General features: G+C 38.4%; 1 protein-coding gene across 1 annotated transcript; it reads right to left on the reverse strand.

Moving 5' to 3' along the window:
- Positions 1-219: 219 nt before the first annotated feature.
- LOC111578768 (ammonium transporter Rh type A-like) lies at positions 220-10,438 on the reverse strand. Its single transcript, XM_035955269.2, has 12 exons — positions 10,163-10,438; positions 5,882-6,065; positions 5,090-5,240; positions 4,836-4,983; positions 4,360-4,526; positions 4,130-4,267; positions 3,217-3,338; positions 3,004-3,077; positions 2,810-2,883; positions 1,271-2,478; positions 898-946; positions 220-556 (listed from the first exon to the last, which is right to left on the reverse strand). Exons 1-10 carry the CDS (start codon positions 10,338-10,340, stop codon positions 2,404-2,406), a joined length of 1,311 nt encoding a protein of 436 aa, XP_035811162.2. The 5' UTR covers positions 10,341-10,438; the 3' UTR covers positions 220-556; positions 898-946; positions 1,271-2,403.
- Between the last annotated feature and the right edge of the window lie 15,981 nt (positions 10,439-26,419).

Here is a 26,419-nt window from a genome sequence, read left to right on the forward strand (position 1 = left end):
GACTGAATGGACGACATCCTCAGTGAGCCACTTCCTGTTTAGCTTTAACTTACAGAAGCTCAGACCAGCTCTTTCAGCAGTTTATTATTCTCTCTTCTTAGTATTCACAGGTTCCATTTCTTGCCTTTAACTTCATCTCTGATGTTGTAGCATAATGATAATGCAGAGAACATGTTGCTATCGTTTATAGCAGATATGCAGCATTAAAACATCAACACATTCAGGGCAGCAGCTTCATTATCTTTATTACACATTTTAAAACAACATTATTTAACAATTCAGAACTGGAAAAATGTGTAAACACATGAAATAAATGGATGAATAAATATGTTGCCTTACAGTGAAGTGTAAATACTCAACAGTCACAAGAAAAGTTGTATTATGAAGAGAGGAGCTGAATCTGCAGCATTATTGTTATTAATGGAAGGATGAGGAGGACACCAGTGCTGCTCTTCCTCACAGTGATGAAGGAGAGAAGACAACCACAGCTGGATGTTCATGTTCTCAGTAGCTCTCAGTCCATCAGACCAGATGTTCCCAATGATCCAGACCAAGGCTGGAAGGAAAATACACTAACAGTGAGGAAAAGATCTCCAAGGTTCTTTCATTCCAACTGCTGGAACATTAAATATCAGAGTGAACACATCAGGATATGAATGGAACACAATAGAGTGTTGTATTTTTGTCCTATTTTTTAATCTTATGGAAACGTTTGTTTTCCTAGTTGAGACCAAACAAGATTTTACTGCCATAGATGGACAATAAAGTTTATTCTTTTTATTCTAATATATCATTAGCACTAACATGAGCTCCACACAGTTATCTGTCCATACACTGTTGTAGAGAAAAAAAAATGCTGTTCTGTTTTACATTAAATAGCAGAAAAGTACCACTCACCTCTATAGTTCAGTGTGATGGTGGGTAGACCCCAGTAACGTGACTGTTTCTGAAAAAGAACATTTTCAACAGACGTTTTTGTCAGTGAAATGGAACAAGCTGTTAAAAACAGTAAGGTTAGGCACAACTAACAGTTAGCTAATTTATGACGCTGACAAAACTGATTTAGCATCAGTGTTAACACTAAGTCAGGAAGCATAACTTGAGATTTACAGAACAACTTTAAAATACAATGTTAGAACATGTTTACCATCAGTGGTTACAGCCTTTTGTTAACTTACAGTAACTTCAGCTACAATAACATAGATCACTGCTTTATATGTGATGTAGTCCAGACATGAAAACAAGTTACTAAGATGACTTTAACACTTACCTGTTGAGTTGATCTCCACTATGAAGGCTAACGTCAGTCTGGCCAATCGCTGCTCTCCGGCTCCGCACTCTCACAAACAATTTTTCATTTCTGGCTCCAAAAATCCAAGATGTCAGCCAGGAAGTAGCAAAATCCAGGCTTCATTCTCTCAGTGCAGAGACCAACAGTTGACGTCACAGTAGCTACGTCAATCTCTTATACAAGTCTATGATCAGCAGTTAAGCTGTGAAGTGGCCCACCTTGTTTTGTACACTCTAAAAAGGAATTCAAGGGACCTATTCCCACTATTTAATTAAATGCACAGTTACAAGATAAAAAAAATATGGTTTACTGATTGAGATAAACCTTTCAACATTACTTACATGGGTTGTGTTTACATAATAATGTTGGTAATTGAGTCTACTTAATATTGTGTTAAACGCAACTGACTTCATTACTTGATTTAAAAATACATTCAAGTGAAGGTAACTTAATAAAACTGGCTTCGTAATGAAATTTTTCTTCACCTTGTGTTGAGGATTTGGAGTCCCCTCTTCCATCTTAACATGCCAATTTGGTTTAGACTGGAAATTAAAAATATCTTAAATTGTATAGGAAAAGTTGTTTACTCTAACTCAGTATAGTTTGTCGGTTGAACATAATTTAATTAGAAGTTATCACTTCTCAAAAGCATTGATGCATACTGTTGCATTAGCTTTTTTTGCTGTGCCCAACCAGTACTTTTTAGATTGTACAGGGGTTCATGAAGGTTGTAAGTTATTAAAACTTGTAGTATAAAAAAATCCCTGAAGTTGAAGGTTCCTTCTCTGTATGTAAATTGGATTAAACGCATATTTTTACCAACACTTGTTAGAAAAAAATTGCCTTTTTAGTCTCTAATCTGTAAATATTTCCATGCCCTTACTGATTGCAAATTTAAACCAGATTAAGGTTAATAATATCCTGTGTGTAGGTAGTATATTTTTCATATATATATAAAATGGTTCAAATACGGACTAAGCACCCCATTTTTTAAAAAAAAAAAATCTATTTTCTCAAATGACATTAATATAACTGACAAATTGTTATCTACAGACACAGTGTAGCTAAATAATAATCCTTCATTTCTGGCTGCATGGACGGTGGGCAGATATCTAAGCTTCTGCTTTGTTCTTTGAATGATCTGCATGAGCCAAGCTCTCCTCGTTTGCTTCCTCCTCCTCAGGAACCTGGAAAACATGCAATATGAATTATTTGTGTGCAGCACAATGACATAGGCTTAAACAACATGAGCGGAATTGATCCGGACAGCACATAGTTACTGAGTTTGCCAACGGTGACTTCCAAAACAATCTAATTAAAAATGAATAAAATAAATCAGTTCAAACCTGTCTGATATAATTTGGATTATATTAATGCCAGAAACCACATCTATCTGATGTAATCCTCAAACCACTCATCTAATAACTTCAGTAAACATGGAATCCACTGCCTCTGCCACTTGTGATGCTTGACAGTCAGACACTGGAGATAATATTTATGAGGGACGGGATTTCCTACCTCCCAGTAAATAGAGTCATCGAAGCAGTTCTGGTCTGGAGGTTGTCCCCAGAACGGCAACTTCATTATGAATCCTGGAAGAAGAAAATGAATTGTTTGTTTATTCAGATGCTGCCCTTTTGTTAAATCACAAGGTCTTTCCTATCGAGTAGTGACCTCAGAAATTTCACAGTCGCCTGTCACCTTTCGCTCACCTGTAACAACACCGCCAACCAAAGCGAAGCCGAGAGATGAAGCCAAGGCAGCAGCTTGCATGGCAGGATCACCACTGAACAGGAGGAGAGACAGGACAGTCAGAGCTGATGTTTAAATGAAGCGTACAATTACCTTAAAGCAACAAATACCACTCCTATATGTGCATATATGTGAATATATATAAAATTTGTGATGAGTGAGACGGTCATTACTTCTCTTTCTTCCCCAAAGCCACAGCCACAATACCAGCCAGCCCGCCCAGGATGCCAGGCATGCCATGCAGATTGTGGACACCGCAGGTATCCTGGATACCCAGGTTGGATGCCAGGATGGGCTACAGAGGAAGGAAAGAAGATGTCTTTTAGCAACCGATGGACTGTCTTCATTAAAGGTAAAATGGGCATTTAGATTTTAAAATTGGGTTTAAAGTTCAACCCTATATGTTGACAGTGTACAAGGCCCATCATCATCTCATCATCTTATTTTATCTGACTAGCAGCCCAGTACCCAGAATATTCAATTTACTATCAGAGAAAAGGTAAGAAAAACTAAATATTCACATTTAAGAAGCTTAACCAATGATTATTTTTGCCATTTCTGCCTAAAATTATTATGAAAAATGCAGCACATTTTATTAGCCTCTTCTACCCTGGAAGTTCCTGCACCAGACCATTTCTGTAAAATGCAACCCGCTGCCATTTTTAGAAGCTTGCTGAGTGTGGCACATTGAATAAAGAGGCCTCTTTCATACCAGCTGCAGTCGAACATTTTTAGAACAGGTTCAGTAACATCAATGCCACTGACTCATTGTTGTGATGCTGTTATTCACTCTCTAATTTTCAGATTTGATTTGGTTGAGGTAAAAAAAAAAAAAAAAAAAAGGTACATTTTTGCCTTTGTTTTGTTCAGAGCTCACTCTGGTGTGGTGATGGGGATAAAATTCTGTCAAGCATCTCTTATTCATAGAGCCTGAGGTTGTTCATTTTGGCTTTTGGCGCTTAAATGCTTAATTGTTGCACCTCAAGGTTGAAGGAGTTTCAATTTAAAACATTTTAAGAAAGTTTGAATTGAATTGATCACTTTTGATGCCATTTTTGTTTTTCGCCTTTGCTTTTCTCCACTCACACTCAGGAACTTAAAGCCCAGGGTTGAGATGATGCCAGCGATGAGTCCGATCAGCATGGCCCCGAATGGCCCAATGTTCATGTCGGCACAAGTTCCCACGGCAACACCACCAGCCAAGGTGGCATTTTGAATGTGCACCTATAGAGAATAAATACACAAAAGCAGATATTTGACTGAACCTGTGCTTTTAAATTCAGGAAATTCTAGTTATCGTAAAGTTGCCTCCTGACCATGTCCAGTTTTCCTTTGTGCTCCACGAGGCTGGAGATGGCGTAGGCAGAGAGCACACAGGCAGCCAGGGAGAGGTAGGTGTTGATCACTGCGGTGAGCTGGGTGAAACCTGGCTCAGCGATGGCCGAGTTAAAGCTGGGCCAAAACATCCACAGGAAGACGGTTCCTGTAGAGGAGGCAAGTAAACAAACAGCAATTTTTTAAGTCACATTCATGACGAATGAGACTGAAAGTTAACTAGTGTTCATACACTTTGTTTGACTAAACAAAACTGATACACAGTTGAGATCAAATTAGTGTAAGTCAACTCAATCATAGTACATAGTGCATGACTGTTTGTCTCCACTAGGTGGCACAAGTTGTACGTGTGCAAGATGACCCTGAGAGGGAAACTTCCAGCCAAATGGAGCACGTTACTGCTGTAAACATATGACTAACATATAATATATTTGTTTGAAGTGTTGCTGTCTCTTACCAATCATAGCAAACAGATCGGAGTGATAAACAGATCCATCATTCTCATGTCCGTTTCTTAAGCCTGGTCGGTAAAGCACACGGGCCACTGCCAAGCCGAAGTAAGCTCCATAAGCGTGGATGATCATCGATGCTCCAACATCATTAGCCTGTTAAATGGAAGGCAGCACAGACCCACAACAGTTTTGGATATAGTTCCACGAACACAGTGTGATTTACTTCATCTTCATGTGTTTGTGTCCCTGTAAAACTCACTCCTAGAACAGTAGCCACCAGATGCTCATTGATGGAGAAAATGGTGATCTCCAGTATGGTCATGATGAGGAGCTGCACGGGGCTGGTTTTACCCAGAACGGCACCAAAGGAGATCAGGACTGTAGCTGTGCTGAAGTCTGCATTGATTATTCTGCAAGAGAGGGAAGAAAACAAGTCATGAGGAGAACCTAATAGCCCTAATCCAGAACATAAAGTGATCTATCAGAGCTACTCAGCAGCGAACAGGACAAGTTGTTAAGCATTAACTAAGTGGTGAAATGCAGGTTTTAGCATGTTTAGGGCCTTTTATATCACATAGTACCATCAGAGAGGTGTCTGATCAGTCCTAAATTTATTATGCAGCTTGACAACATGCAGCCAGATTAAAAAAGAAAGATCTTCAGTGGCAAGAAGAACAAAGAGCCCTGCAGCACATGGCATGGCCTCCATAGAGCCCTGATGGCAGCCTAATGGAGTCGGATTACATGAAAAAGCAGAAGACATCAACACACCCTCAATCAACTTAACAACTGTAACACATTGTCCAAAAAGCTTGAAACAACATACATATCAAGCACCTTAAAAAACTACACGTGTGCTTTGGACAACTGTTGCCCCAAAGTGCTCACATAAAATATTGTTTTAATGTAGTTTTTTCTGCTTGCTGCTCGCTCAACGAAGATATTTGTGAAAATTATTGATGGCACCCTTTTTAAAACCATCCATGTCAAAAATCTTTGCATAGTTCTGTATATTTAACTGCATGGCATCCATCAATAAAATCAGTCTTACTTGAAGATGTCGATTTTGATCTTGCCATCGACCAGATGCCAGATGCCCTGCATGAGGAGACCCCACTGCAGCCCGAAGGCGGCCAGGAGCAAGTTGATGCCCACGCTGCTGAACCCGTATCTCTTGAGGAACGTCATCAGGAACCCAAAGCCGATGAAGATCATGACATGGACATCCTGAAACACTGTAAACATGAGAAGGGAGGTCAGTTCTGCTGCAGATTCACCGACAGGGTGTTTCTTTGCTGTGACATTTTAGACTCATTTAACCTTAAATCAGATAAAACACAAAGTTTGCCTTCAATCAAATGCTCATTTATTTGCTATGATTTGGCTTTTGACAATGATATTCTTTTGACTTTGTGGTTTAAATTACTTATTGAGCAGTTAGTGAACTTCAGAGGAGTCATTTCCTTCTACAACGGCTGTGTTGTCATATGTGACCTTTTGGCTGGAAAAGCAATTCAATCACACTGGGAATAGCATTCCAGGAGAAATCCCCTGCTGTTCCTGTTGGGTTGTGCTGTTTTTCTATTAAGTGCATATGATCTTAATAAGTTTAAACTTATAAAGTCTCAGGGGGAGTGGACATTTGGTGCACTCTTATGTCTTTGTGTCAGTAAGACTTACAATGACAGCAGTGTTTGAAATTTGCTTGTAATATCCCATGTTTCACGATCCGTCTGAGGTGTTTTCACTAAATTCTTAAAAAAGTAAGAACATAAAAACTGTGAGGTCTTTAAGAGGAGATAATCTGAGTTAAGACACGGTGTTTTTGGGGGGAATTACGTAGAACTGGATGCTTCCTCAGGCAGTCATCATCATGCCAGGACGTGCAACTCCTATTTCCGCCTCTAAGCTTGATATGATGAACTTCTCATGTGGAAAAGACATCAAGGTGGAGATATGGGCTGGCTGGGAAACAATAGACTTCATTTCCTTAGTTTATAATGAGCTTGTAACTATTCTCTGGCCAGGAAACACTTTCTTTTGCTATTGAAAAGACAGGTTTATACATTCTACAGTCTTAAAGAAACATTTTTATGATCTGAGAAGTATTTTTTGTTGTCAGTTTAGTTGTCAGTTATCCTCATATTGTCTGAAAGTGAAAAGATCTGTCCATTATCACCTGTAAAGCTCTGTAATTGAAATATTATATCTCGTTCGCTTAATTGCTGCAGTCTAGCCTTCTTTGTGAGGTTGCCAGGCAACCATATAAGAGTTCCAGGAAGTTACTGCACCTGGCCGAGAAATAGTTTGCTAACGTGCTGTTTGGACACTTATATAAAACCTGTTAAACATTGAGCGATTCTGGTCTTTGCTAGCTTTGAATAGAGTCGAACTAGCTGTTTGTCTGTCTCCAGTTTTTGTGCTAAGCTAGCTAAGTGTTGCATGCTGTAGAATGGTCTACCTGCAACTCATTTCCATTCTGTTAATAAAGCAGTCTGCTTTGTTTGTATTTTATTGTATTAAATCAATCATAATTGTATTGGGCGGAGCTAAGCAAAGAACTTATCAGCAGCGCCACCTCAAAGCAGCGTTAGCGGAATTGTTTTGGTCAGACATTTGCATGCAGGGAGGCGAGAACTGTCATTAAGACGTATAATTCACTGAAGAAAAACTACCGGAGATGGTTGTTTCCTGTAGTGAAGTGGAGTTTGAAAATGGTAGCACCCAGATAGCGGAACACATGGCCAGTTGCAGGTTTTCAGACTATACTATACTATACTTGCAGAGTCAGACCATGCAAAGCTAAGCTAACCCTTTCCTAGCACTAGGACACTATTATGTTTTACATACTAAATTATTATTGATATTATTTATTTTTTTCATTTAAAAAAAATGTATAGCCCTGGGTGAAAAAGCTGGAGTTTTTAGTGCATTTGAAGTATTTGCAGCACCAAACTCCTACACTGTTTACTTCAGAGTGCATTTGCATAATGCACAGAGAATCATGCAAGCACCTGTTTAAATGCAGCAGCTTCTGAAAGATAATGATGAGGCCGATTAAATTCATCCACACAGAGTTTCATAAACCCTATCTGCATATAGAGTGTGTCAGCACCTTTTTGGTAAACACACAAACACACTAACAATTCATTTTTGTGAGGAATCTCTATGTGTGCTTTAAATCCGGGATACATAAAGAGTTGATTGTGGTGTGAACTGAAATACTCAAAACTATTAACTTTTTATTTGGAAAGACTGTTGCCGTTGTAATCAGACTTAAAGACTTTACTGTAATTCTATTAGATTAGGTTGAAATTCCTTAGGTTAGTCGTCTTATCTCATCCTGTCAGTTGAATAATAATTAGTATTAGTGATCAGCATTTTGAGCACTTATGTGTGCAGCAGCGAGCTGAAGTGTAGATATCTGACCGGGCGTTCATCCATGGAGCTGTTTTTAGGGAAACTTGTTTGCCCCTCGGCTTACTTTTTGACTCCTCTCCATTTCTCAGCTGGGTGACTCAGACCTGCTTCCCTCATAGTTAGCAGTAGATTGAGGATGGGGATGAGATAAAGTTGGAAGGCAGCCACGGTGACTGGCACCACGCCCAGACGTTAGGTAACATGGAGTCTATTGAAGAATTGGTTGAGCCAAGACAAGAGAGAATCCCCCGGGAGCTACTGTAGTACTGACTGGAGAGAAGTGATGCAACCAGTGCACACACATAAATTAAGTTTTTCAAACGCTGGAGCAACAAATTTCCTCTGCTTTGATGCTTTCATTCTGGATATGAGCCCCTCTTTAAGATGAAGTTACTCAAGAGTCATAATTAGAACCTTCTGCAGTGTTTTGGCAAACTAGACAATCAGAATTTAGTCCAGCCACTAACATTTAAACATTTTTCTTACTGACTTGTTCCACGATGATAAAGTTGTTAGAACTTTTACTTGCACTATACATATTAATCTGCTTAATTGTCTTGCTTTGAAGCTATAATTACAGATGTCTGGTATGCATTAAGTAGTGGATCTCTGCATGCAACTGCATACCATATTTTAAATGGTCATGGATATTCAGGATAGCTCTTTTTTTTTGCACTCAGCCTCTTGTTTTCAGACATTTGTCCTTTAACACTTCATAATGGGAGTTTTTTAACTTCTTATAAATCTTTTGCCCATATATTCTCTATTCTTCATGAGCAAAAATGTAATTTTAGACTTTTTAAACAACTTTTCATGCAAACTACATTATTGTTTAAAGCAGGATCTTTAACTTAGCTCTTATCTAGTATAAATAAAAGTGCAAAAGAAATGAAATAATGAAGATTCGTAAATTGTTTTTATGCCAGAATGTGTCTAAAGCATTTCATCTGACGCAGGAGATAGCCGCGGCCTTTATGTTGAGCTGATCTCTGTTGATCATAACAGCCCCGCCCAATCATGAGCAGTAATTCACACGGTGAATATAAGTTAAAAGCTGTGGCTATGTTAACGCAGATAAGTGTCCAAGATAAAAAGATGCCACCTAACTGTAGAAACCTTAATAAACGTTCAGTTAGCAGTAGGTTGAGGATGGGGATGACATAACTCCTGTGGGACCAAATCAATCATGTCCTGTTCTTTTCTCAACTTAAAATTAAAGGTCGTTTACTGTTTTTTAAGTTTTGACATAAAATACCAAAACCTAAACAATCATATTTTGGGAGCTTTTTCTGCCCCAACGACCGTCTGTCCCTGTCCTTTATTGGTCGCAGTAATTCAAATCACATGTGACCTCCTCTGTGTGAGATCTGACACTTTTCCCTGCAGGATCTTCTTGACTCCTCAGCTGCATGCGTTTGAAAAGACTTTGCGACAGATAAGAATGTAGCCCCATGACTCCTCTTATTGCATTCAGCAGACCTGCTCTGAAAACAAGCCCCCAAACTCTTCTATTTCTGTTTGCAAGTAATTGGAAAATTACACCCTGTAAACAGGATTCACATTACTCCAGTGAGAGAAGGCAGGATTCTCAGATCACTCAGCACCTCAGAGTTAGGAAAAAATAAAGAACCAAAGCTTTGAAATTGCATAGAAATGATCTTGATTTGAGTATTTTTCTACTAAAAACCACCTTGAGTCAACAAACCAATTTAGATGTCACAGATGTTTTCTTCGTTTTTTTTTTTTGGTGAATTTTTGCAAATTAACAAGACGCACATAGTCAGCATGTTACAACCACAAGATACAAACTTGCTAATCAATATTTTAAGCTCTTCCGAAGTAATCTAGAGACCCAACATTGAGACATTCAGCAGCAGAGCATCCCTCAGCATGCAGCCCCAGGTAGACTTACTGGGGTAGAGATCCATAGGGTTCCCCTCATGGTGGGTTTCATTGGAGTGTGGATCGTGCCCGTGACCTTTCCCATCATCGTAGTCCACAAACACTCCAAACAGGATGATGGTGATAATCTCAAATATCAAGGCCAAGATGGGGAACTTCAGCCTCATGTTGGTGGCGTACGCAGGCATCCTGAGACCAATTCTGACTTTATCTCTCACACGGTCACACTCGCCAACTCTGTCAGTCTGTCCCTCCCTATCTGGCTTTTTTAAGGGCAGTGCTGTGTGAAAGGAGGGAAGAAAGCAGCGTCTGGCTTTAAACCGATGCAGGTTTCGCGGTGACCAATGGCGGGGCAGATAACTGGGGCCTCGGTGGTTAACACCCTCCCTACATGCTCACAAGGGATGGGTTTCCTCAGAGGCGACAAAACAAAACATAAACATAATGACACCCGGCCAGTGAGCGGACATGAGAGACAGACTTAATGACTGCTTCTTCCCACTCATTCTTCACTGTCAAAGTCATGTTTGTTGACTTGTTAACTTAACTTCAGGCTGATCCTTTAGTGTCTGGAGCTGAAGAAACAAAAAATGTAAAAACAAATGTCTCTAGAGAGGGATTCACATTATGTACATCTGTAAGCATAAATTAGCCCTCACTTTCTTTTATGCGCTCTGCTGAACATTGTTCCTCTTTTTTGGTGAAGATGAATGTTCCCCTGATATTTAACAATTTGGCTATTTTGTTGACTGACACACCTGTAAGTTCAGATGTGTTAAATTACTACTATAAATCCTGTATTCAGGGGAAACTACAGAAATATCATAAATGAAATAGACCTTCTTTTTTATAAAATATGTTTTTTGATTTTAATTCATTCATTCTCATACACGGATAATAAGATAACATAAATTCAATTTTTCCTTTACCAAGGAAATTCACACATTACAGCAGCTGGACACAAAGCTTAATAATAAAAATAACAAGACAAGAAATACATATTTTAAATAAAAATACAAGTCAAGATAATAATCAAAACTATGTACACTTTTGACATGTACAGATATGGCACGATGGATAATAGTTCCCACATTGTATGAATATATGGTGTGCAGAATTGACCATAAGAAGTCATAAAAAAGTAATAGTGTCACATTATGCAGTTGTGTCAATATGTAATGTAATGCTTGGTGAAATAGAGCAAACTGTCTGCATGTATGTTTTGTATGTAATGCCAAGTAACTTTACTGACTGATCTCTTGGTTCAAGTGTTTTTTACGCTACACTAAACAACCGAAGTGATCACATGGAGAACCATAATGTACAAATCCACTAATTTAATAGAAGAAAACATCTCAAGAGAAAACAAGACACTGTTGTGGAGCTGCAAAACATTCTCTCTAAATTAAGTTATGTTTGATTGAACTGTAATAAATTGTTTCAATGCTCCCAATTTAGCTTTTATGAGCAGCATATGAACAATTAATACGTGGTTTTAATGTTATATGATGAAGTTATGAGCAGTCATGCTATTTATTTCTATACGTGTATTATCAAAAGTTAATACACAACAATATAGTGAAACCCAGGTTTGATGATATAAGTATCTCAGCATGAGAGTAGTTCTTCAAAAAAAAAACAACCTACTCTAAAAAAAACCACCTAAAATATCTTCATAGCTACATTTAATTACACAGTGAACCACCAGTGAATTGATGGTCGCCCTTTGCTTGAAATTTTCAGTGTGCCTACAGTCCCGTTCCCATGTAGCTCTGCAGGGTCTGACACTATCACTTTTCTAATGTTCCTGGTCAAAAGAAGGATACCTCTGTGTTCGAAATCTCCCACTCCACCTCCACACTCTTGGTGGCTTGAGGACATTATGTACTTTATCCAGCTGGAGAAAATCAAGTTATGTCCTAGAGGGTCAACAAACTCATTTTTAGAAGAAGTGGCGTCTGTTTCTAGCATATTTACAGAACTTATTTAACCTCAACCAAGTCAGAATTACATTGGCCACATGTTCAGACTTTTGGAATGTTTGAAGGATGCACAGATGGGTAACGGATCAGCGGAAAACCAACATTAATTGACTTAGTAAGGTGTTGGTGTTGCCAGTACAGCATCATTCCTCTTTGGTCAGTTTCTACATCCATGCAAGAGTTAAATATATGATGACAGTTCTAAAGGTTGCTGGTTGAATTCTGGCTCAAAGATCATTTGTGTTCTGTGAGTTTCTGGTATATCGGTCTATTCAGATTTGAACAATCAAATCAAAGCAAATACTCTGTTAGTATTATTTTTGATAGGAAAATTATTTCCAGTTTTGGCTTGTTTTTTATGGTTGTAATGTAATTGAATACTTTTTTCTTTGATTTTACTAGATATTTTTGTTTAATTTAACACAACAGGCAATAACTGTAAAATAACAGTTAATTGTTTCAAAAATTGCAGTTAATACTTCATGTTTTTTGCAGTGTAGAACAGCAATACAATAAATGTATGAATGCACTACAGTAAGAAGTACATTATTTTCATCTGATATGTGGTGGAGTATCTGTTGAAAATGACATAAAATGCAGTATTACTTAAAATCATACTTAGACAACTTCAGAATTTCAGACATTCCAGCTCTTAAGCACTGACTCTTTGAAGTTCTGCTTGTTGTCTCATGTTGCCCTAACAAATGCTGCACTTTGTCATTCCACATATGACCCCTGCAGACAGTGTCCTAGCCGTGATCAAGTTACTGTCGGTCTTGAGTCGTTGTTTCAGCGCATGCCTCTGCTTCCTTTCCCATTGGAAACAGTCCAAGCTTGCGTCGGCTCTGATCGGCCTGCAGGTTCTGATCCATAAGTGGCTCCCACAGCGAGTGTGGGGACGATCTGAGGCCTCTCGCCAAATTACTCCAGGCCAGAGGTCCTTCATTTGGACCAGGAGCTTTATGAATGAGCAGAGGAGGTAATCACTGCCAGCAACACATTTCTGTTTGTCTTGGAGCTGGGAGCGGTAAGGATTTCCCAGACCCTTTGGGAAATTACTTCCAAATGTTGAGAGATATCAAAAACTCTGCAGCACTGCTAATCTACTTGCGCTGACTCATTCTATCAATGTGCGCTGCAGAGTTTTGCACTAATTTTTTGGCACACTCAAGAGACCTTTGCAGTAGATGGAGTCGTACTGCCACTTTTTTTTTTTAAGATAAGTGAGCAAATTTGAAGAGCATGGGAGGATTTGTGGTCCAACTGCTGCAGTCATTCATTCATGACGGGGACAAATACTCCCTCACATTAGCTTCCTCTTCTCTTAACTCCTGTCTTAGCTGTAGTAGCTCTGGCTCTGAGAAATGTTTGTATGACAGAGAAACTCCAATCTGCAATTATTTAACCCAATGTTATGCCTGCAGTTTGCCATCTCGAGACTTGAGATCTACTTTTCCCTGCTGAGCCATAATCTGTCAGCATTTCGACAGAGACCATGAGAACTGTTTACATTTGCCAAGACTGTTCAATAGCAGTAAATGCTTTCAATCTCACATTTCACAGCGGGTGTCCCAGAAGTACAAGCGCTCTTGGATCGATGCTTTTGTTAGCATTTCTTGATGCTTACACAAGTCTTTGACTCTGAGTCAATGTTTGATCCAGTGATTAGACCGATGTCAAGACCGTACCTCCTGACTGTAACTACAAAATACAGTTTTCTGTGTAGATGGAAAATAAGTTTGGGAAAATGCCATTGGCTGTATATAAAGATGGATGAACCCACCAGAGTTTTCCTGAACAGCAGGTTTGAAGCTTGGTGTCGTGGCTCCAGCTTTTGCCATCTGGACAGTAAATGACTCCTTGAAACTCTTAGATATTTCGACAGCCAAAGAGGTGGAGCAGGAGTAAATTTGAATTTGGACATGAAAATGACTGCCCTAGGAAGGCATCTAGCCATCACTCAAAGCAGCCACACCCTTAAATTATGCATAACTTTAAGCCTTCATACAATTTAAACAATTGAGTATTAAACAAATTCCCTTCCTGTGCTGTTGTCATAAAAGTGGAAATTATCCATAGAGATCAAAATCATTTTTGTACCAGGCTGTAAACATGATTATTTCTGCTGTGAAGGAGAGCATTTTAACACTGAGGTCTGTGGAGACTGAATCATTGTTGGAGTCAGCCTCAAGTGGACATTCAAGGAACTTCGATTTCAGTCACTTCCATGTTAGCTTTATGTTTTCAGCACCAGAGGTTCCTTCTTGAAATAAAGTTTTGTTTTTTGTCTTAAAAATCAATTCAGAATATCGATAAAACTCTCATGCCTGTGCCTTAAGTATGCAGCTAGAGCCAGGAGATGATTAGCCCGACTCAGTCCAGAGTTTGAAGTCATTGCCAGCAGCACTGAATTAACATATAATTTTAAAGTCAGTTGAGTCAAACTGGAGGGGGGTTTTTTTTTTTTTTTTTTTTTTTTTGCTTCATCAGCAGTGTAATTTTCACCTCTCACTTGCTGTAAGCGATTTACACTGTTTTTTGTGGATTAATGTTCTTGTAGTTAACCTCTCTCCTATCGGTTGTACTGTATGTACTCAACTCTGAACCTTTAGAGGTTTTTTTCTGAATCAAGGAACCGGGTATTTTCTAAGACAGTTGTTTACCCTTTATACCAAGTGCTTTGCATATGCAAGCCACAGAACTGCTCCAGCTGTGGGTCGCTGAACACGCAAATGAGAATATTTCTAAAATGTGGAACTACTTCTTTGAAGGCTGAGTCATGGGAGCATTTAAATAGTTGAAATTTTGCAGATAAATTTCAGGGTAATCTATGGATTTACTCATAGCAAATTTCTTCACAACATGATGATCTTTGACATTTAAATTTTTGTTGACAATGCCAAGCTTTGACAGAGCACAAAGGTGAGACTGAAATGAAGTTACCTTAATTATTAGCACCATCCACTTTTAATTAACCTCCCCTGTTGGCGTGTAAGCTACTCCACTAAAAAGATGTTTGAGACTCCAACACTGGAAAAACATACAGTACAGTTCTAGGTACAGACTCTCCACCTCAATACACGTATTTTGTGACAAAACACACGTTGAACAAAGTTGAAGATAATTTTTTTTCTGATTTTGAATCAATATTATCTTCTAGATATCATATAATCACTGTTCCCTCTAAGCTGCGCAATTGCGCACTGCTGACACGGTCTCCACGCACAGAAAATCTGCGCTGCGCACAAAAAAAAAAAAATCCAACCTAAATTGTAAATAAAATAAACACGTAACAATTCATTCTGTGCTATTTTTCAGTGTGAGTCAGTGAGTGACCGGTGACTGGCTGCTGCAGCCAATGATGCGATTCACATACGTATTTACCATAGACTGTATATAATGGTATTTACGCAGCTAATCAACGTCAGGCGTCCTTATGCGCAGCCACTGTTGTTCTCATAGATATGAATGAGTAGATAGGACACGCCCCTTTGAGCTGCTGCTACACCGAGGCTAAGCTAGTGGGGGCAAAGTTTCAGTGCATTCTGTTGATGTAGACGGCGTGAAAACGGAAACAAGTATGCCGGCTCACTGTGCTGCATACAGTTACACACTACGCCATACGATTGAGACAAGGAAACTTGGAATGACTTTTCATAGGTAAGAATAGTTTTTGGCTCTTTTTTCATTATGAAATCTTGTTGAGAGCTTCCAGTCTATGAGAGCTAACTAGTTAGCCACTAGCAAAACGCTAAGGCGAGCTAGCAGCTTGACAACCAAATACCAGACGATTAATAGTAGCTGTAGTATAGTTGTACAAGCAGTAGTAGTAAATCTAAAAGTACAAGCAGCAGTAGTAGTATAAACAGCTGTTAGAGTCGTAGAAGTAGTATCAGCATTTGTAATAGTATTACAAGTTGTAGTAGCAGTGCCAGTATCAGCAGCAGTTAATGTACGAGCACTACTACTAGTAGTAGTGACATTGCTATTACTACCACCAATACTACCAATAGTAGTTATAAAGCCTAACTCATATATATCCAGATTACCATCTATGTTCTTCCTCCAAACCCATTTTATGATTGGGATTACAGCCAATTCTTTAGGACTGCTCTCAAATAATTGAAATGTTACTAAACAAGGTTATACTTATCAAATTAAATAGCTCTGGTCTCCAGTATATTGGCACATTCGGTTCTTTGTACTTAATTTATTAGCATGATTTCTTTTTAATATGTTGTGTACAGACTTAATTACTTCTCTGTCTACTTTTCTTACTCCATGTAGGTTTCCCAGAGACCATGGGTTGAGGAGGAAGTGGAAGTTTGTCAGCTTAGACCTGGTGTCATTCCATCAGTGTTAAACTTCCCGGCTCATCTTGGAAGAGTATGTGCCAGAAAGACCACGACCAAGCAGCCTTGAGATCTTAGACAGCGTCTCCCTCAGGTGGGTGTCGACGGTGTTCACGGTCAGGTCTGTGGTAATCCCATCAAAAAACAAAACAGAAAAAAATCTAGATTATAAATCAACATGTAACCAAAGCACTCTGTGTATAACGCCATAGTATAGGATGTAGTTCAGAAAATGTCAAAGTATAGTATACTTTACTCAAGGATAACATAGTATGGCCTGTAGTTCATAGTACAGCATGTTGGCAAGAAAAAAAAACAAAACATAGATTATTATGTGGTTCAAAAAGCGCAAAATGATAGGATGTTGCCTAAAATTGTCATGTATGTGGATCAAAAAATGTCATAGTGCAGTATATTGTCAAAATAGTATGTAACTCAAGAAAACATCAGAGTATAATATGTCATTTAAAAAATGCCATAGAATAAAAAGCCTATAGTATAGCGTTTCGCCTAACAAACATCATAGTATAGCATGTCGCTCTAAAAACGTCAGAGTATAGCCTTTAGTCCACAGCTGTCAGTAGGTGAGGAGCAACACAAAAACAGTCCAAACACTGGTTTCCAGAGGGTTAGACGAAAATTTATTTGAAAGAGTAAGTTTACAACAACACAACATGTGAGGGGATTAAAAACAAATGGGTGTTAGTAAAATAAAAATAAATAAACAGAACTAAAAGTGAACTTCACATTGACGAGCATTCTAACCAGGAACAAAGTAAAAGATAATCAATACGAAAAAAAAACTCTTCCTGTTCACCTCTTAAAACCCCAAAACACACCGCAGTAGCACCCTAAACTAAAACTAGCAATGGGTTCCCTGTTTTCCTTTCTGAACAATTCAAAGGTCTCTCTCTATCTCCCCACACATCCACCAACCACTGGAACACATCTCCAAAGTTCTGCCGGGCCAGCTCAGCTTCTCCTCAGAAGAAGTGCTGCCACCTGCCAGATGAAGGAGCCTTTTGAGAGGCAGCTGGCATCGTGATTGGACTGTACTTTAGTCTGTTCCAATCCAGCTTCAGCTCCAGAGACGGCAGGCGGGACGAGTCAACGGAGGCCTGGTGGACGAAGGCATGCAGCTGAGTACAATCCAGAAAACAAAAGAGGAGGAGTGCAGTGGCCCAGGGCCAGAAGAAGCAGAGTAACATAGTATGTCTCTTAGAAAACATCATAGTATAGCCTTTGGTATGAAAAAATGCCATCATATACATCGTAGATTGTAAAAATAACAAGTCAAAGGAAAGAGACATCAACTGTAGAATTGTAGTAATTGTGGGCTGACTGATTTACTGATTATCAGTGTTTTATTTTTTACTGATTTACGGTAATAAATACATTTAATAATGGTGCTACTTTGGCTGTGAACCTTTATCTACCTGTGGTCGCTCTGTCTTCTGGAGTGATTTGATTGGTCACGAATAAAACTCCTTTAACTTAACATCTGTAAACAAAACAAAAACGTATCAACAAAGTTTTCTGTTCGAGTTTGTGTTCTTCTAAGTTTAACTCAAGATTTTAAATACTTTCATTTGCTGCAAATGAATATCTACTCCAAATGTCTCACTAATAATCATTATCAGCCTTAAAATCCACAAAACACCCCTTTACACTCGACCACACTTAGCACAGTCCGGTTCCCCCTTCTATAAATCTGCTTGGAACCTTCCACTTCCTGTTTGTCAAAGTGGCCTTCTACCTGGACAGGTTTTGTTGGAGCTCATGCAACAAACATTTTGGGTAACTGCACTTTAATATGGATGGATGACACTGAATCAGAGTCTGTTTTAATGAGACTGAGTTAAGCTGTGTAGCTCTGTCATTAAATAGTAAATTATTTCTCAGAATTCACAGAGAAAAGTCTGAAATGTTTGCTAGGTTAGCGTCCCACATGTTCTTTGGCTCAGCTAAAGCTAACTCTCTCCAACTTCTGGATTTCTTGAGTTGCTTGTGGTTAAAATATCTTGCTGTAGGTGCTGAAGCTCAGAAAGTCTGAGATGTTTGTTCAAAATAAGCTCATTCTCAAGTCTTATCTGAACTGTCCTCTTTTGTTTGAACTTTCCCTAAACTTAGGAGTTAATGACAGAGCAGCACATCCAGACTCAGTCTCATTTATGTAGAGATTAAACTTCAGTGTCATTCATTGATGTTAAAGTGCAGTTTTTCAAATGTTTGTTGCACATGCTCCCAACCAGACCAGTCCAGGTGGAAGACGATGTGAAGAGAAAGCTCCAGAGGATGAATATCACACGTTTACGTTGGAAATAAATGTCCTTTAATTAGACATTGTCATGCAAAAGTTGGATTTCCCTTTGTTGAGTGCTTTGTTGATGTTGCTTTCTAAATGTTTTTTGACACTCGGCCCCAAAGATTAAAACCTTCTATGGCTCACAAGCTGCAACAATTCACACATTATCAACTATCTTTCTGACTAAACTAAGATAAAAAGTGAAAAACTGCCTGATTCCTGCATCATGAATGTAAATCTTTTTGGTTTTTATGACAGTAAACTGAATATATTTGGGCTTGACATTTTATAAACCAAAACAAGAAATGAATTACTGGAGAAAACGACAGATGAATGGACAAAGAAAATGTGTTTTCCAACATATATGGCTGAATTACTCCAACATTACAAGATACATACAATTTTAATTCAATTTTATTTATATAACACCAATTACAGGTCAAATTGTCTCAAGATGCTTTATTTTTATATTTTTTTGTCATATTTAAAATATGACAAAGTAAGAAATTTAAACCTCTTGACTAATCCAATTTATTATTTAGTTTTTAAGAGACTAATTGACAGTTCAAACTTTCTCCACTAAAACTAATAAACATGAGGTATAATCGAAGGAACAGTTTTAAATACTGCAGTCCCACGACGACAAGACTAAAGTTTGTCAACAAAAACTAAATCTGCTGGTGGATTCCATGAAAGTCCTAATAAAGGATAATAAAGTGTGATACTAAAGGTTTGTGGTGCTAAAAATGTCAAAGTAAAGATATGAAGTTGAACATCTGGATGGAGGTTGATAAAAGTTGACCTTCTTTCATTTCTCTGGAGCCGACTCCATGGATTTTATGGATGGTGGTTAAAGACCTGCTCTTCTAGTCGTCTTCCTTCTAGTCACTGTAAAAAGTCAGTCCATCCTGGCCGACTTCAACACCTCTTCATGACAGCTTGTTCTGCCTCCGACCTGATGGAAACTCAAGAAACTCGGGAAAACCCGTCGAGACTCGAAGAACTCGTGGAGACTCGAAGAACTCGTCGGGCGGGGGAAGGTGTGGTGGGCGGTGGGGGGAGGTGGGGGAGTAGAGGGGGGAGGCCGCCACCCACCTCCCCACCTACTCTCCGCCCTGACTCCACCCAGACTCCGCCTTGGCTCCACCCATGTGGTCACTTCAGGAACTACGATGTCAAAGGGACGACGAATTTATTTCTTTTTATCTGATCTGTAGCTCAGTGAGTTAAGGATTTGCCTATGGAGCTGCAGGTCGCTGGTTCAAGACCAGACACTTCTTAAATTTTCTCAAAATCCTGACAAAGACAAAGAAAGAAAACTGCCGCTGGCGGGTCTCGATCCTGCGACCCTCCACTTGGTAGTCTGTCTTCTTATCCCCTGAGCTATTCGCTCAGATACTAATTCTTCTTTTTTTTGCGCATTTATCATCTATTTTTTGTCGTTTTCGAGTTTTTTTTTAACTTGAGTCTCGACTCGACCGTTTTTCTCAGGAGGCTGGACTTCAGCCTTTGTTCTGGAGGGTAGAACCCTCAGTTCCAAGACTTTCCAAAGCCTCCACACCTCTCGAGTCCTCAGGACCTGAGCTTTCACACAGTCTGAGGGCTGAAATTTTCTAAGTCCCACAGTAGTTCCCTGTTAGACTGAACTTTCAGACAGTCCAAGGACTGAAATCTTGTAAGTTCCTGAGTAGTTCTCTGTTAGTTTGAACCTTTCGACAGTCTGAGGACTGAAAACCTAAAAGTTCTTGAGTAGTTCTCTGTTAGTTTGAACCTTCAGACAGTCTGAGGACTGATATCTTCAAAGTTCCTGAGTACTTCTCTGTTAGTTTGAACCTTCAGACAGTCTGAGGACTGAAATCTTAAAAGTTTCTCAGTACTTCTCTGTTAGTTTGAACTTTCTGGTTAACAGAAGCCTTAAAACTTGTGACCATGAGTCTTGATTTCACATTTAGACCATCCATCTGAGTTCTTCTCAGACTTTCACCTGTGGATTTTTTAGAAATCCTGAACAAACTTTGATTCTCTTCACTGAACAGTAAAGTTTGTGGAGATCAGAAGGTAACATTAGTTTGATCGATGCCTTCAACTACTAGTAGACTTTATCTGGAAATCAGTTTTCTGAAATGAGTTCTTAGTAAATCTGTCCACAATCAAACCAAGAACATAGAAAGAGGAAATGTTTGAAGAAACAACTTGATGTTTTCATTTCAGACTAGAAAACACTTTAAGGACTTTATCTGTTTTTGCTCTTTTGATCATTTTATTGTTTCTTCTGTTTAATTTCATCTTCTAAAGTTTAACTGGTGCCCTTTCAAAGGTTTTATCTTTAGTTTGATTCTTTTTAAATGTTTAGTTTTGCTCTTTTCTCACCTTTTATTCTGTTCTAATGTCTGATCTGGTTTTGAAATGTTTTGTCTTTTTAATGTTTATTTGTTGTTTTTTCAAATGTTTTATCGGCTTGTTTGAAAAATTTCCTTTTCTTTCCCAATGTTTAATTTTTCAATTAAATCTTTGTTTAGGTTTTTCTTTTTAAATGTTTTGCCACCTTTTAATGTTTAATTTTCTTATTTAATGCTTCATTGTATTTTCTGTTTAATTCGTATTTAAAGTTTTATTGTCTTTAGGATTTAATTTTCTAATTAAACATTTAATTTTTTAATTAAATGTTTTGACTTTTAAAGGTTTAATAATCTAATTAAATGTTTAGTATTTTTCTAAATGTGTAATATTCTTGTTTAATTGTATTTTGTAAATGTTTAATTATCTAAAATAATTCATCTTTAATGTTAAATATTTTTGTTTAAAAGTTTTTGGTTAATTTCATAATTACATGCCTTGTATCTTCCGTTTAATTATCTCATTAAATATTTTGTCTAATATAATTTAATTGTATTTAATGTTTAATTTTCTTTTTAAAAGTTTTATTATATTAAACATTTTTTTCCTTTGATTTAATTGCTTTTTTACTGTAGTTTATTTCTTTAATCTTTTTTTTCTGTCAAGATTTTAACCCCAACCTTAAAAATGAAACAAACCCTTAAATCACAATGAAAATACTTCTGTTGTGACAATCATGAGTTAGTCAATTACTCAGTTTATCAATTCAGCTTTATTTGTTTAGCACCTTTCACACAGATTACAAAACTAAACAAGCAAAGAGAAAAAACTATGCTAAAACTATGATTAAAACTCAAAAACAAACAAAAAAAGATTTAACATAGGAATAAAATATGTTGTGTCCACGGGATGGAGGAAGTTTATTGAAATTTTCTTGGGCTCACATGGTAAATCATTTAAAATATAAACTTGATATTCAGTCTAAGGAAACTGCAGAGCGACAGAAGAACCAACAATATCTCCTGTTTTCTCCTTTAATGAGTCGACTCTTCTTGTGCTTTCAGACCAAAGAACTACAGAGTCTTCACAACCTGCTCAAACTCTTGGTACAGGACCTCACCACACGGGTCAAGAAGGTTTCCATCTCATTTCTACTCTGAAGCTCACCTTCTCCTGTTCAAACTGCTGACAAATGTTTCTGCTGCTCTAAAGTCTGGTCTCCAGAACTTCCTAAAAACTCTCAAAGTCTCTTCTGCTGCAGGTTGCTTTGTAGAACTGTTCCAGAAAACCTCACTAAACCACATGGAGGGGCCTCAAGATAGTCGTCCAAATGAAACCATACAAAAACCAAACTAGCACAACCCAAACGCTAAAGTCTCCTGCAGCCTACCAGAGAACCTCTGAGAACAGAGTATCAGGACAGGAACTCTTACCTTCTGGACAACCAACGCTGGTTCACAAACAAGAATACAGAATGTGTCTGACCAAAAACCTCTGAAGACTCACTACAGCCAAGATAAAGACACAACTCACCTGCACCAAATCCACTAATCACTGCACACATTAGCACCATGTGCTAACTGTGGCTAAAGAACCACCTTTACCTAGACAACTATCCAGTACAAAGCCCTACAACACACCAAGAAACACATTAAAGACGATTTTACTGCTGGAAGCTGCAAGCCGACGCCTAAAGAACAAACTAAAGAAACGGGGCCAAACCCAGTTCAGTGGTGAAGAGAAGCAGAGGAAATGTTTGTCTGCAGCTAAATAAAGCAGGAAGACAGTGAGCTGCTCAGGTGTTCCTGATAACACCAAGCAGCCACCTGGACAGCCAATAGGAACACAGCTTACTGGAAGTCCAGAGGGCTGGGTTAGTGAAGGAAATTTAGTTTAAAGTTGAAGCAGAAAGTTAACAAAGACAGTTGAAAACAACCTTCTGATCCCTGAAATCTCTGAGTTTTCACACAAAGAACACCTGAACATGTCAAACTGGTTCCATAGTAGAACCATCATTGTAAAAACGTCATAGTATGGTGTGTTGCTCAAAAAACATTAGGACCCGGCTGTCAGGGGACAAACATGTAAGAAACATGAGAACAGAGAGAACCCAACCAGTAGGTCACAGTTTATCATCCCCCAGTCATCTCCTGAAGTCCATATGGTGAGAGACATCAGTATCTGGTTGTTCATTTACCAGAGGATGCTTATAATCATGCTGATGTGGTCTGTACTCTACAGTATTTTAGTGACTCAATAAATGCCTAAGTTGTTTTTTTTTTTTAATGCTTTTTAGTTTTTAATAAACATTTAACAGCCTATATGTAATCAATAAATGGCCTTTGCCTATCTTAAGAAAAATTCACTCAGAACTCTGATATGTTAACAGTACTAAATAAATCAATAAATACATGCATACACACAAAAATAAGTTAATACATTAACTGTGTTAAGATAAGATTTAGATTTTTTAAAAAGTTGTTTATGTTTTTGCAGAATCCAGTATTGCTCATTGGTTGGTCATTACATTTTGTTAGTTTGATTTCACTGTTTAAAATGATGCCACCTCTTTTCAGACAGAACCTGTGATAATAAAACAATACAAAATTTTTAGTTCTGTTATAATAAAGCACTTAAAGCTTTAAGTATGGCTAAATGCTTTTTTCAGAATTAAATATATCACTCCTTAGGTGGTAGTGGCCCCAAGTTCAGTAAAGTTGGAAAGATATTCACAGATTCGGACTTCCAGCATCAATAACTCATTAGATATAGGTTGTCAAAACATAAACGGTTCCTCTTTCCCATTGTTGCAAGACAGACAATGTGCTACAAGCCTAGTTTTATCAAAAGTAGCTGTCTTTCAAGCTACAGGAATAACATTGGTGTCTATGGAGTGAACAGGGTCCGTCTGCAATTTGCAAAACCGCTGCAACAGTAAAGAGAGACAAATATTCAATAACTTAAACTCTTATACATTGTAGTGTCACTAAAATCGCTACTGCCTTCAACTGGCTCCTGTTGACAAAGTGTTTTAACAGAAATGTAAATGCTGTAATTTGATTCTTTTAATAAACCATGTAACTTGAATGGATGTGATGCTGGTGTGACCACAGTGCACACGTCTGATGTTGCTCACAGTGGTCCAAGGGACGCTCAGGGAGTTTGTGTGTTTGCTCAGACTCATGAAAAATTACAGGGAACATTGCATATAATCAATACTGTGAATTGTTTAAGCCATTATTCTATAGAGAAAATCTGATATTCTGGCCACTCTGGTTTATAGACAGCTGTGAGACATAAGTTACTAGTACAAATAAGTATATTCATTTTTATTTTTATGTTAGCAAGCTACAGTAAGTGACAGTTAAGCAGCAAAATGGTGGGAGAAATTAATGTCACAGTGCAGAGAAAATAGACAAAACTAGAACATTTTTGTGGCATGCTAACATGTTATTTTGCCTGGTAGAATTGTTATGCTGTGACTAGTGTGAATCAAAGATTGCTTTGTTTGACTTTGTGTTTGTTTCTTGCTCTTTATCCTGCGCACACAAGACAGTAGCTGTAGTTTTATTCATAAGATTTTGTCAGTATCACTAGTTCCATTAAGATGTTTTCATACAGAATGGCTCCTCCATGTTCATAACGTGCTCCGCCTGCCCTCTCCAGAATAAGTTGGCAATTTCATCAAATAAACAATCTTATTGTTGAGGCCCAAAAAAAAAAAAAAAGCACGTTGGTGTGTTGAAGCTCACAGAATCTGACAAACTTTCAACATTAAAGAGTAAAGCCGAGAAAGAAAACAGCTTAGTATCCTTATCAACTAAAATCAGTTTTCATCCTGCCTCCTTGTGAACTTCACATTCCAGGAAAGCCATTAAGCCATTTATCTCCCCTCACGCACGACCCCACCGTAAAGCACAGATTTGTAGAAAATAAACAAGCCATCAGCCCTAAATGTGCTCCTTTTGTCTCGGATCCCCACGTGCCGTTATGCAACATCCATGACTACAGTGACGCCTCTGATGTCTGATGCTGCGTCTGCTCAATCCATCTGTCACAGACAAGAGTTTCGCTGTTATGGCAAGACGACTCGATGAGTGTAGCGGATCAAAGAGGGAAGGATGATAGACATTAGTCTCTGCATCAGGACATTCCTGGACAAGCCTCATTGTGCCACATGTGAAGGTCATGGTGAAATTTGGAGCTTCGCTGCATCATATGTCTTTATAAGAGTTGCTTTTTGATTAAATTCTCCACATAAAGGAAAACATTTTCTTTTATCTGAGCAGTCTGAGAAGTTTTTATGATGACAGGGTTGAAATATTTTCCAGAAACATTGTCCATTCATAGAAAATCTTTAGGTTTTGCTACCAGACATGCCGCCATTCATCGCATTCTATCAAATCCTTTGCACTATTATCTCATGCGTGAGGCCCCAGGCTGCAGCTGATTAGTATGGGCATCCGTAGTGTGTTTGCTCAGCTTTTGCGTCATTTTTTTAAAATATCAACAACTTATCGCTGCTAATTTGGTGTGTCATCATGAGGAGTACTCTGTTTCTCTCTTTGCATGATAAAGACCTCAACACTCGTGCAAAGCTACGCACCTGCCTCTTGATGAGTTCTCAGAGGAGGATCACCACATTCCTCAGGCTGGAGGATATGTATGTATGCAGAGACATGTATGTGGCTGATTGGAAACAGAGGCCAGTTGGTGTGACAGACAAAACCCAGGTCTCTTCTCCTTATGAGTCAAAACTGTAAAGCAATCAGTCTTTTGTAGGGTGGGTTGCCTTCGTCACATCACATACGGCTTTCCACCTAAGTGAGCGTGATCGCCAGGGAGATTTTGAGTACCTTCAGTAATCCAGCCTGATTTATGAGGTAAAATAAGTTCGAGGAGAGTTCATCAAGTGAATGTAGACCTGTACTCACAGTGAGGCAGTCAGCTGCTTTGAAGTCTTCTATGAAGCTAGTGCATCCTTTGGGAAACATTTGCTGTAGTGCTGTTTCTGTTTTCAATCTGTTTCAGGTTAGGAGCAGCGCTGCAGGTCTGTCCTGCCTGCAGAGCTCAGAATACCAGGAGCTGGAAGTTAAAAATATTACGTTTGAATAAGAAGTGCGGTGGATCTGTGAGAGGGGCTGTAAATCACAGGGAACCTTGATAAAGAGAAAGAAATCTGAAGAAGTTTGATTCTATCATACACCTGCATAACAATCTTAGGGATGAAGCCTCCTGTCATCCTGGGATCATTCTGACCCCAAATAAAATCTTTTGCCGTCGTATACTTT

Source organism: Amphiprion ocellaris, chromosome 12 (genome assembly GCF_022539595.1).
Source record: "Amphiprion ocellaris isolate individual 3 ecotype Okinawa chromosome 12, ASM2253959v1, whole genome shotgun sequence".
Taxonomy (NCBI): Eukaryota; Metazoa; Chordata; class Actinopteri; family Pomacentridae; genus Amphiprion; species Amphiprion ocellaris.